General features: G+C 47.2%; 1 protein-coding gene across 2 annotated transcripts in view; it reads left to right on the top strand.

Moving 5' to 3' along the window:
• The window catches only part of LOC121711914 (nesprin-2-like), a 140106-nt gene that overhangs the window by 39555 nt on the left and 88239 nt on the right, over positions 1–12312 (top strand). For both annotated transcript variants that reach the window (XM_042095796.1, XM_042095795.1), the window contains 11 exons: positions 168–361; positions 469–579; positions 1312–1960; positions 3044–3225; positions 4071–4386; positions 4609–4773; positions 5165–5503; positions 5862–5989; positions 6463–6601; positions 8672–8845; positions 9045–10976. In XM_042095796.1, the coding sequence (XP_041951730.1) occupies positions 168–361; positions 469–579; positions 1312–1960; positions 3044–3225; positions 4071–4386; positions 4609–4773; positions 5165–5503; positions 5862–5989; positions 6463–6601; positions 8672–8845; positions 9045–10976 (4329 nt within the window). The remainder of the gene's footprint in view (positions 1–167; positions 362–468; positions 580–1311; positions 1961–3043; positions 3226–4070; positions 4387–4608; positions 4774–5164; positions 5504–5861; positions 5990–6462; positions 6602–8671; positions 8846–9044; positions 10977–12312) is intronic.

Below are 12312 nucleotides of genomic sequence, written 5' to 3'. Positions count from 1 at the left end.
ATTGTGTAAACATTATCTAATAAAACATACATTTGGAGCCAGAGTGTGCAACATGTTCTTGTTTTTTTGTTTTTTTTAAAGTATATCACCAGAGGTCAGCACATCGTAATAGTGTCTTTTTAGTGACATGAAGTGACATGACTTGACGCTGTGTTCCACCCCAACAGGAGCTCTCTGGTGAACTGGACATGCAGGCTGGGCAGGTGGGCGCGCTGCAGCGGGAGCTGGGCCTGATGTCCAGCGTGGCCAGCCAGCAGACGCTGCAGGCGCTGACCGCAGATGCCACACAGCTGCACAAGAGCGTCTGCACAGCCAAGGAGCTGCTCAAGCAGACCAAAGAGCAGGCAGAGAACACTCACAGGTACTGTATATATATATATATATAGTATAATTTCATATGCATACACACACACACACACACAGTAAACATGTATCTAAGTCTTGTGTGTACCTGCTCCCATGCGTCAGGCTGGCTGAGGGGCAGAGAGAGTTGCAGGAGTGTCTGAAATCTACGGAGCACTGGGCCCTGGAGTCTCAGGAGGACCGTGATGGCCTTCAAGTGGAGATGACCAGACAGAGGTGAGTTGGTTACATGTTGGTGCTATGAATGAATGAGGTTGTTATAGGTCTTAATTTTCATGTAGTTTAATTATGAAGTTGAGGTGCTATAGTTTGACACATTATGGCATCAGGGGGTTTCAGAAAACAACAACAACAACAACAACAACACATTTCATTTCTATGGCGCTTTTAAAGAGACACCAGGCAACGTTTGTGTTAATTAATCATCTTCGTAAGTTGGTATATGGTTAAATGACTCATTACGGGGTGAATGAAGGCTCTCTCGCCCGCCCCTACTGCCTGTAGGAAGAATATCCCACTTGCAAGTTCGGTGTATCCTACCCGCCGACCAAAGCAGGATCAGTTTACAGCACAGAGGGAGGCTAACGAAACGCTAGAGATTGTTGCAAACGTGTGTATAATGGCAGAGCCGGCGAAGAAGCAGCGAAAACCCTTGACGGAAGATGCAAAGAAAAGGAAAAGAGCTTCAGACCGAGCGAGGGGGAGTTTTGTAGAGAAAAAGCATCAGGCTTGCCTGGTGTCCCTTTAAAGACTCAAAGCGCTTCACAGTGAAGGGGGAACCTCACTAACCAACACCAATGTGTAGCACTCATCAGCTATAAACAAGTATTATATGCATTTGCAGAAACAGTCTGTAGTCTGACAATCAGAGATATGTATCATCTATGTACTTGTGTAGTGACTCCTGGTAGAGTCCAGCTAAAGCACATTTCCCTTGTTTCTGTCCAGTGCTTGCGTAGAGGCCTTCCGTGCGCTCATAACCTCAGTTCAGGGAGGGGGCGCGGAAAATGCCAGCCTCCTGGAAAACTGCTGGAAGCTTCTAGAACGCCACGACCACCTCCAGGCTCGGCTCCAGAGTACCCCACACGGGTCACTCCTCCAGGAGGAGAAGAGCATCCCACAGGGGTCACTCCTCCAGGCTCGGCTCCAGAGCACCCCACAGGGGTCACTCCTCCAGGAGGAGAAGGAGAAGAGCATCCCACAGGGGTCACTCCTCCAGGAAGAGAAAAGCATCCCACAGGGGTCACTCCTCCAGGAGGAGAAGGAGAAGAGCATCCCACAGGAGTCACTCCTCCAGGAGGAGAAGAGCATCCCACAGGGGTCACTCCTCCAGGAGGAGAAGGAGAAGAGCACCCCACAGGGGTCACTCCTCCAGGAGACGGAACTCCAGACCCTGGCAGAGGAGACGGAGGCTCAACTTCAGAGTTCCCCCCAGAGCACCTCACAGGAGTTACTCCTCCAGGAGGAGACGGAACTCCAGACCCTAGCAGAGGAGACGCAGGCCTGGGTCAGAGAGACGCAGCAGCGCCTAAAGACCGTGGGCACCGGGACCCAGCGGAGCCTGGCTCAGACCCAGGAGAGACTGCAGCAGGCTAAGGTGAGAACTATATGGTAGGATTGTTCCTCTATGAGTAAATTTGGGATTTCTGCAGGTCCGTCTGGCCAAGAAGCCATTGAAGCCCATTTTCAATGTCCCTAAAACATAGATAGATAGATAGATAGATAGATAGATAGATACTTTATTGATTGAATTAAAAAAAAAAAAAAACATGGGCACACAAATACAATCGCTAATCCGGCATGGACGTGTACTGTATGTCTTTGTAATAGTGTAAACAACTGCATTTAACACCTTCGTTTACAAGATTGCTACTCTTTTGAAACGATTTGGTAAGAATCATGTGGCGCCAGAACGTGCCTCTCATGCCCAGGTTTACTGGTTATATGCAGCCGCCTGGAAATGCTGGGGGCAAAGACCGTGTTCAGAGTCAGACTGCCTATCATAGATGGCCTGAAGGGGCAGAACTGATGGATATGAGTCACTTCAAACCAGAACTTTTCAAAATGAGAAGCTGCAAGGAGAGCAGTCTATTTCTGTCTGACATTTGAACATTTTGATTCGTGTTATTTGTACGTGCTAGCTCTGGTGTAGTTAACTTTTGGGAACAGGAAATTTGCACTCAGCCAGTCCTAGCCTAACAGCACATCTGCTAAAGTGCTAAAAAAGCTTCTGTTCTCGATTACAGTTCATGTCAATTGAATGCAGTAGCTTTATAGTTTCATATTGCTGTGGTCCTGAAGTCTTTTGGCTGGAAATCCTGGTGGTACAGTATGTGGTATGCTACCCAAGATGTCCAAGATGTGTTTTTGAAGAACTTCTTATAGGATTATCTGTGGATTTACACAGATAAGATACTTTTCAAAATCCCTCACATTGAGCCCCTCCATATTGAGATACAATTATAATGTTGATTAGTCATCTCTCTCAATGAATTTTGTGTGTGTGTGTGTGTGTGTGTGCGTGTGTGTGTGTGTGTGTGTGCGTGTGTGTGTGTGTGCGTGTGTGTGTGTGCGTGTGTGTGTGTGTGTGTGTGTGTGTGTGTGTGTGTGTGTGTGTGCGCGTGTGTGTGTGTGTGTGCGTGTGTGTGTGTGTGTGTGCGTGTGTGTGATGTCCTGGCAGGCGGTGCTGTCTCTGAGACAGGAGGGCGACTCGCGGCTGGAGGAGCTGAGGACTCGGGCTGAGAAGCTGTCCCAGCGGGAGGGCCTGCTGGATGGGGGCCAACGCAGAGACGTCCAGCACCTCGTCCAGGACACAGAGGCCCAGTGGGTCACCTTGCAGCAGGACGCGAAACAGCTGAGCAGGTACCCAACACTCAGCAGTGCAGTGGCTTTGAGTCGATGGCTCAGTCGATGGCTTTATGTAATGAATGTAGTACTAATATACAAGCATTTCTTAACTACAAGAGAGTGAGTGGGTCAGGAAATTGGCTGCTGATGGCCACTTTGTCTTTGTCTGTAACTTTAATGTATTATTTATAGGCAAACATGTCTTAACCACATTTTTTGTCAATTTAATTCAACTTCTTTTTGCTGAACCAGTTCAATATATTTTTTGGTAAATACACATGTATTTTTTTTATAGTAACACATAAGGGATAATCTAATGGTGATGAATTGGTATTTTTATCAATACAAATTGATATGGAATTAATTGATGCATCCTCTCTACAGAGTGTTAATAAAGTAGAACATCACATCACCAGAGAACATTAGAACAGAAGAAGGAACCTTAATGGGCACTCTGCTGTTCTGACAAAGTAGTAATTTAAGTAGAACTTTAGAACATCACATTACTAGAAAGCATTTATTACAATTATGGAGAAACTATTAAGGACTGTTTGCCCTGATTACAGGAAAACATTATAACGATACATGGTGAACGCTCAAGCGCTACTGTCTTATTACATTCTAAATATAATTCCGCTGGTTGTTAGTGAAGTAGAACAGTAGAACATTACACCATCTCAAGAGAACAGCAGAAGTTCTTCTCAAAGGCTACTGTCTTATTCTGTTCTAACAAGAATTTAGCTGATTGTTAGTAAATTAGAACATTAACAACAAGGGTTAAAAATCAGAACATTAAACCCTTTCAAGAGAACAGCACAGTGAAGGTTTCTCTCTTATCCTGTCCTGTCCGGTTCTCTCAGACTCCTGCAGGGTGTGGTAGAGAGGGCCTCTTCCTGCCAGGACCAGCGGAAGCAGGCCTGCCTCCGTCTGGACGATCTCCGGGGCCAGGCGGCCGCCCTGCCGCGTCTCTTTCCCTGGCCCGGCGTGGCGGAGAGGCAGCAGGCGGCCGAGCGGTCCAGGGCCCTCCTGGAGAGAACCAAGATGCTGGGGCCGGCGCTGTCCGCTCTGCGGGCCCAGAGGAAGGAGCTGGTCCGCCTGACGCAGGACCCCAGCTGGACGGAGCCGTCCTGGGCAGTGCTGGAGGACGGAGTCCCTGACCTGATTAGAGAGCTCAATGTGAGAACCGTCTGACTGAGAAATTAGACTGTTTGGACTGTTTAGACTGTTCTTCTGAATGAAGTACATCTATCTATCTACATATCTATCTATGCACCTGTCTATCTGTCATACTACAGTTTGCTAATAAACATTGATGAGATGATGGATCATAAAATCATGAATTTCTGTTTGTCTGTAGTTCAGTATAATCTGATTGGGTTTGTTTATCTTCCCCTGCAGGAGTTGTGTGGCATGTTAGAGAGTAGCATTCAGAAGGAGCAGCGTTGTCATGACTCACTGCAGCAGTGTGGTGAAGGCCTGTCCTCACTACAGCAGAGGATTCAGCGGTCAGGACTACAGACCACAGGCGCACAGAGCTCGAGGGAGGACGCCAAAGCTCTAGCGGTAAGAACAGTCATGTAGTCAAGTCTCCAGGGCATCCAGGGCAGTAATACATCACACAGTCTCTTGCCACAATAACATCCAGGGCAGTCTTACATCAGACCTTCATCACATCTCTTATTTGGTAAGCTTTGTTAAGGTGCTCTTCGTTGTGTTCATTTGGTGAAGAATCTCTCAACTCAGCCGCAGTGATTTCTGTGCTCTTTGCACAGATTATCTTTTAGAACGGCAAATTATACACGACTTAACTCCTGCCAGGGCAAACATTTTAGCCAAATTAATTAAATTCAGTTAACACAAGTTCAGTTCAGTTCAATTCTGTTTGACTCATTTCAGTCTTCATGCAAATCATTTTTAAAAAAAAATTCAAGTCCATTCCATTCTGATTGTATAGGTCTTGCACCAGGCCATAGAGAGGGTGGACAGGGACATCAAGGAGGCCACTGCCCTCTCCTCCTCCCTAACCAAGAGCCTGTCCAAACACGGTCAGTCCGCCCTTACAGCACAGCTCCAGAGTCTGCAGGACTCGCGGGCCGTTCTGGAGAAGATGACCCAAGACAGGCTGGCCGAGCGAGAGAGACAGAAGCAGGAGGAAGCTAAGAGACTCATGCAGGAGACCTCCAGCCTGCAGAGGGCGCTGCAGGGTCTGAATGCTGCCCTGGAGCAAGAGCTGAAAGCTGGGGAGCAGCATGATGGTGTTGACCAGCTCCAGAAGCACTGGGTCAACTTGAAGGTGCTTTGCTGTGTTGTATTAATCTTTGTCCTCTGGAAAAAAGAGCCCTCTAAGTACAAAGATTTTCTAAAGCCACATATTGAATCTATGCTCCTGCTTGGTCCCGATCCACCTGGTTCAGGAGCTTTTCCATTAGTATTGTAGTTCTAGTGCATGTATCTTGTATGAGTTTTTTTTTTTCTGTGTGTGTCTCTGCACGAGGAAGTGAAAGAGAAGGTGTGTGTGTGTGTGTGTGTGTGTGTGTGTGTGTGTGTGTGTGTGTGTGTGTGTGTTTGTGTCGTTTACTATGCTTCTCTGTTTACGGTAGCCATTTGACAATCTCTCAAACCCCCCCGCCCTTCCCCACCTCCCTCCCCAGGCCCTGAAGAGCCAAGAGGAGGACCTCATCTTGCACTTGCAGAAGCTGCAGGGTTCTGAGAGGGCAGAGAGTCCCTTGTCAGAGGAGGTAGTTTCAGCCCTGGGGACACTCACCAAGCAGTCAGTCAGGTACGCGCCTCACTGTCCTCTCACAGGTAGGGCAGGCACAACAGGTCACTGCTCACCTGTGCTCAACTTCAGATGGCCAGTCTGAGCCCTTTATCAGAATAATAGGAGAGGATAGAGTAGAGTGGAGCACAGTTTGATCCAGGATATGCAGTACGTTTTTATTTGGTGCTCTTTAATATCACAATGCTTTGTGAAGGAGTATTTTATTTACAGTTGAGTATGCACTTTGACTGCCATACTAACATGCGATCAGGTTTTTTACCCTATAGACCAGGGTACGAGGCCAGGTGGAGTGAGTGCTTTCTCCCTTCGCTGCATACTGATATTGATCATTGAAGTGTAGGGTATATATCCACCCTTAGTCACGAGACTCAAGGAATGTTTTACCTCGTCATGTTACTCCATGTTGTGACTTCTCCATGTTTTCTTCCTATGCTTCTTGTTCTCTCTCTCCCTCTCTCCCTCTCCTGTAGCCTCAGCATATCCCTGTCCGAGAGTCTGAGGGTGTGTAAGGAGCGGACGGTGCTCAGTGTCCGCGAGTCCATCCAGGCCCTGCGCCTGTGGAGCCAGAGTCAGAGTCAGCAGCGGCCCCAGACAGCCCAGTCTACAGAGGTAGGGAGCACGGCACACCGGTTTAACTCGGAGGAGATACATAGATTTGTGGGGCAGCCGTGGCCCACTGGTTAGCACTCTGGCCGGTTCGAGCCCCGACCAGTGGGCCGCGGCTGAAGTGCCCTTGAGCAAGGCACCTAACCCCTCACTGCTCCCCGAGCGCCGCCATTGTAGCAGGCAGCTCACTGCGCCGGGATTAGTATGTGCTTCACCTCACTGTGTGTACACTGTGTGTGTTTCACTAATTCACCGATTGGGTTAAATGCAGAGACCAAATTTCCCTCACGGGATCAAAAAAGTATATATACTTATACTTATATAGATTTATTTTTTTCAAATTTTTTTTTTTGGGGGGGGGGTGACGTCAAATGTACAAAAACTCAAATGTTTTTCAATAGAAACGTGTTGGAAAAGTGTAAATGCTGTCAGATATAAAGATCACTCACACTGAGCATTAAACATACAGTACATACAGAATTGCATGTCAGTGTGGGGCAGCCACATGCATCAAATCCACCACGGGGCGTCCATGCCCAACCCAGCATGCTTTGAAGATGTGAATGTAGTGAATGAATGAATGAATGAATGAATGAATGAATGAATGAATGAATGGGTGGATGGATGGATGGATGAATGAATGAACGAACAAAAGAATGAAAAATGCTACAATTCAGATGTCTATAGGCGTCTGTGTAGATGTCCTGAAAGCATTTCGCACACATTGAATCCACTGCCAGCGTATGATGGGGTGCCAGACCACCCATTAAGCCCCAGGCCAGGGAGCACACGGGTTGGCTGCCTGGAAGTGAGGTGAGCGTTCCAGATAGAGACACACCCGTCCCCCACAAGCCCCCTCTGGCTGGGTAAAGAGGCGAAGAAATACAGTATGCTAACATTTACATGACATTTAGATTTGAGCAACACTCGGGAGACTGCTCCCTGAAGTAGTTCAGAGTCACGGAGAGACATGTCTCCTCCGATCATATGAGCCGCTACCTTTCTTTACCTGACTATAAACTTTTTCTGAAAAAAATAAAACAAAAAGAAAACTTCTCATGAGTTCAGTCAGGGCATTGCTGCTTACATGCGAAAGCTCAACTTATTAATCGCCAGCCACCTAGTCGACCCTTTGCACATCAGGTCTCTTCGGTTACCATGGAACCACGAGTCGATATCCAGAATGCAAGAAAGCCTGCGTCAATCAAGAGCTGGCCTCGCTTGCTTGATTGCTGACTTGACTGTTGTCTTTCTTATAGAAAGCAGGGTTGTGCAAAATTCCAGAATTGAATTGAAACTGGCTCTTAAATTCCAATTCAATTCTTGAATTTCTCTTGCATTTCAATTGAGGTAGTAAACAGGAAGCAGAATTGCAATTCGAACCCTGATAGACCCTGATAGAAAGCAACCACTTTGGACAAATGCACACACACACACACACACACACACACACACACACACTCACAAATAACACTCGCTCACTCACTCACTCGCGCGCACACACACACACACACACACACACACACACACACACAATCACTCAGGTCTCAGGGAAAAACAGCAAGCTCCATTACTTTAAAGTTGAAGCTTTTTCAGACAAAGGCAAAAGGCACTCTCACTGACAGGAGAAATAATGGAGCAGTGTAGCTGACGAGGACAGGGCTTTTAAGAGTCAGTCAGGTGGAGGCTCGTCTCATGAAGAGTGATAAAAGTGCAGAAGAGTGTGTTTGTGTCTATTCTATCTGTGTGCATTTGCGTGTGTGTGTGTGTGTGTGTGTGTGTGCGTGCGTGTGTGCGTGCGTGTGTGCGTGCGTGTTTGTCCATGTGAAAGATGGAAAGAGAGTGTGTGTGTGTTTCTACCTATGTGTGTCAATGCATGCCCCTATACAGCATGCAGTTTCATGTCTCCACAGGTGATGTTTTTTTACCTGGGAATTGGAGTGTAGTGGATGAGGACCGTAATGGATGCCAGAGCAGCGGAGAAAAGTCCAAAGAGAGAGTGTGTCTGCGGCACTCTCACAGCAGCAGTATGGGAAAAGTACAAATGCCCTGTCGTGCCCTCTACTCTTTCAGATGGCGCTGCAGGAGGGAGAGACGCTGAGACGGAACCTGCAGGGGGCGCTCTTGCACACAGACTTTCTGAAAAGCATCGTGGGCCAGCAGCTCATGCAGAGTCTGGAGAGAGAGGGGACAGACGCTCTGACGGACAGCACCACTCAGCTCGCGGGCCTATCACAGAGCCTTCAGGTGAGCAGGCAACCAATCAGAGGTGACCCGTCCTTTGTGCCATGTGCAATCTGGGAGTGATTCAGCCATTGTGATGCCAGTATGCCCACCACCGATTGGCTATCTGATGGGATTGTGATGTGGATGCATGGCAAGCCATGTTACATAATCATGTATGTAAACTATTTCTCTCTGCTCTCTCTCTATGTGTTATATGTAGTTGGCTAAGAGTCCGGTGGAGGCGACACGCGCTACGTCAGCTCAAGAGACAGTAGCACAGAGTGGAGCAGAGGAGAGAGCATCACAGACCCTGTCCACAGAGACTCCCTCTAGTCCCTCTGTGGAGCCTGCCTCAGGGCAGAGATCACCTGAGGTCCAAAGCACGCCAGCCAAGACAGTGGACAGTGATGCACAACACGCTAAGAGCAATTCTGAAGTGGGTGCTCAAGTGATGGCAACACAGAGCACAGCACGTGAGAGCATGTCACAGACCCTGTGCACAAAGACTCCTTCTGAACTCTCTGTGGAGCTTACCCTAGGCCAGGAATCTACTGGGGTTAGTAGCCCACCAGCCAAGACATTGGACAGTGATGCACAAAAGACTCCTTCTAAACTCCCTGTGCAGCTTACCCGAAGGCAGGAATCTACTGGAGTTAATAGCATAGCAGCCAGTAATGCACAGCAAGCTGATGGCAGCTTTGAACCAGGCACTACCTTGAGGTCAAGCCATATTAGCAACACAACTGTGAAGGCTGATGATCACAGGGAAGAGCCGGATGGCCCTCCAAAGCCCGTGTTGACCATTGTCCTGGACGCCGACCTCACTGGTGCTAGAGACAGCCAACCAGCAACAGATATTTCCATTTCTAGACCCCTTCAGGATATGTCCAGTCACTCTGATGCTGTGACCACTCAGCAGAGTGAAGGCATGAATGTACCAGAGACGAGTCTGAAACACCAGAAGGCGAAAACAAAACATCCACTTGAGCTCACAGCAAGGGAGCATCCAGAGCTAAATCAGGAAGAGGTCCTCCCTTCACCCAAAAAAGTAGCTACTATTATTTTGGATGCGGAATTGTCCCAAAATGAAAATATTTCCACAGACACAGCAGCAACACAGCTTAGTGAACCCAAGCAGTCAGACTATACATCTTTCCATGACGAGTGCAGTCCTGATGAACTACAGAGCACCAAGCAAGAGCCTAGTACAGCGTCACCAAGTCAGGAATCTGGAGAGGGTAAAAAGGCCATGCAAAACTATGAGGGTTCACTGGTTGAGCACACCAAGCCCAAGAAGGTTTTCACTATAATTCTAGAAGCTGATGTGTCTACAAATGAGTCAATGGACAGTCAAATCAGAGAACCCATAGAGAAAAGGAGCTCTGAGGTTTCAAGTTTACCATCAGAGAATAGCTCTGGGCATCAGCAAAAACAGCCAGAAATCTCAGGGTCACCTGAAAATGTTGGTACATCTGTGGCAGATGGTGATGGCTATGGATCCCCTGAGTCAGTGCTCTCTGAAAGGGAAGCTGAACTTGACCTCTCCAAGTTGAAGTCACAGGATGTGCTATTGCAGCCAGTGGTCTCATCTGCCTCACTTCTGGACACAACGCGCAGCAGCACCCCCACGGACCCTGTGCTCAGAGTTGCTCAGATAGTCCTGGAGTCTAAAGAGATTGACCCAATTCACATCACTCAAACTGATGGACTTACACAAAAGGACTTACAGGGGGCAAACTCCTCAGGACAATCACAGAGTATCGATATCAGCCTAATAGTTACTAGAAACAAGCACCAGGGACAGGACGTCAATAGTGTGACATCAGAGAGCGCAGACGCTGAAGGAGAAACAGGCACCAGGAGGCCAGAGGCGTCTGATCAGGGAGTGTCTGAAGAGGCCAACGTTGTTAGTGTGTCTCCCAGTCATGGGCCTGATGCTGTTTCCATTTCACACGTTAAAGATAAAGTCGACACGCAGACCCGCGGTACGGAGCTGTTACAATCGGACCCCTCACACCAAGATGACCCAGATCCCCAGGAGCCGATCCATACCCAGTCACTCAAGAAAATATCTCCAATGACCTCCAAAGCAGAAATGCATTCCCTGGAGGATGACAATACTGATCTGCCAAAGATAGTCCCAGACCCTCAGGTAATGTACACCTGTGCATAGTTTGTTGCTCTTTAAGTTTTTTTTTCCTTCTTTTTACCATCTGAGTGGCTGCCTATTACAGCAGCTCTTGCTCACTAACAAAGTCAAAGTCAAAGTCAAAGTCAAAGTCAGCTTTATTGTCAATTTCTTCACATGTTCCAGACATACAAAGAGATCGAAATTACGTTTCTCACTATCCCACGGTGAAGACAAGACATATTTTGCCAATTTAGGTCCACAGACAAACATAACATTTCAGTAAACAAAAAAGTAAGTAAATAAGTAAATAAGAGGGCACATATAATAATGAAAAAATAAGAGCAGCAAAATTTGGTTGAAATTGTGCATAGACAGTCAATAAAATACTAGTGCAAAGTCAGGCCAATAAAAGGCTTGGGTAGTTCTGTTTGACCTAAGTAAGAAAGAAAGTGGCATAGTGGTGCAAGTTATGTAAGAGCAGCAGAAGTGTTGTGTTTTCAGGACAACAACACCAAGTTGTAAAGTGTACAAGTGTACAAGTGTGCAAGTGTGCAAGTGTGCAAGTGGAGTAGTGCAGGCGGCCATTTTGGGTCCAATGTCCAGGATGTTATGTAGCTGAGGGTGGAGAGGAGGAGAGAGTTCAGCATCCTTACAGCTTGGTGTATGAAGCTGTTGGTGAGTCTGGTAGTGCGGGAGCGCAGGCTTCTGTACCTCTTCCCAGAGGGCAGTAGATCAAACAGATTGTGAGCGGGGTGACTTGCATCACTCACAATTTTGGTCGCCTTGCGGGTGAGGTGGGTGGTGTAAATGTCCTTCAGGGAGGGGAGTGAAGCACCAATAATCCTTCCAGCTGTGTTCACTATGCGCTGCAGGGCTTTCATGTTGTATTCAGTGCAGCTTCCGCCCCACACAGTGATACAGCGACTCGTGCTGTTGTAACAAAGCACATTTCTCCGTCGTGAGACAGTTAAGGTATTATCTTGTCTTATCTTAGTGAGTTATTGACTTTTGCCAAATGAGTTCTTGAAAGATTTCTGGGATTATTTTTGTCATAGTGATTCTTGTGAACATTCTCTTCTTTTTTTGTAGTCTTCAGTATTTTCAGTATTTAAATTTGTGCCACGTTCAAAGGCCTTTTCTTTGTTCGAGGCTTGCATTGGCATGATTTAGCCCATGACACAGCGAAAGGTCACAGTTTGCCTGAAGACAAATAACTGGAATCATCAGGGCTTGTCTGTTTTTTTTTTCCCCTTTCCTCTCTAACTTTGAAGAGCAACTTTAAAAACAATGTAAGAGTAAGCTCATCTTGAGCAATCCGAATTTACACTGGAGAAATATATCAGTGTTTTAATATTCA

The sequence above is a fragment of the Alosa sapidissima genome, chromosome 6 (genome assembly GCF_018492685.1).
Source record: "Alosa sapidissima isolate fAloSap1 chromosome 6, fAloSap1.pri, whole genome shotgun sequence".
In the NCBI taxonomy this organism is placed as follows: domain Eukaryota; kingdom Metazoa; phylum Chordata; class Actinopteri; order Clupeiformes; family Clupeidae; genus Alosa; species Alosa sapidissima.
This window is presented reverse-complemented; position numbering and strand designations above follow the sequence as displayed.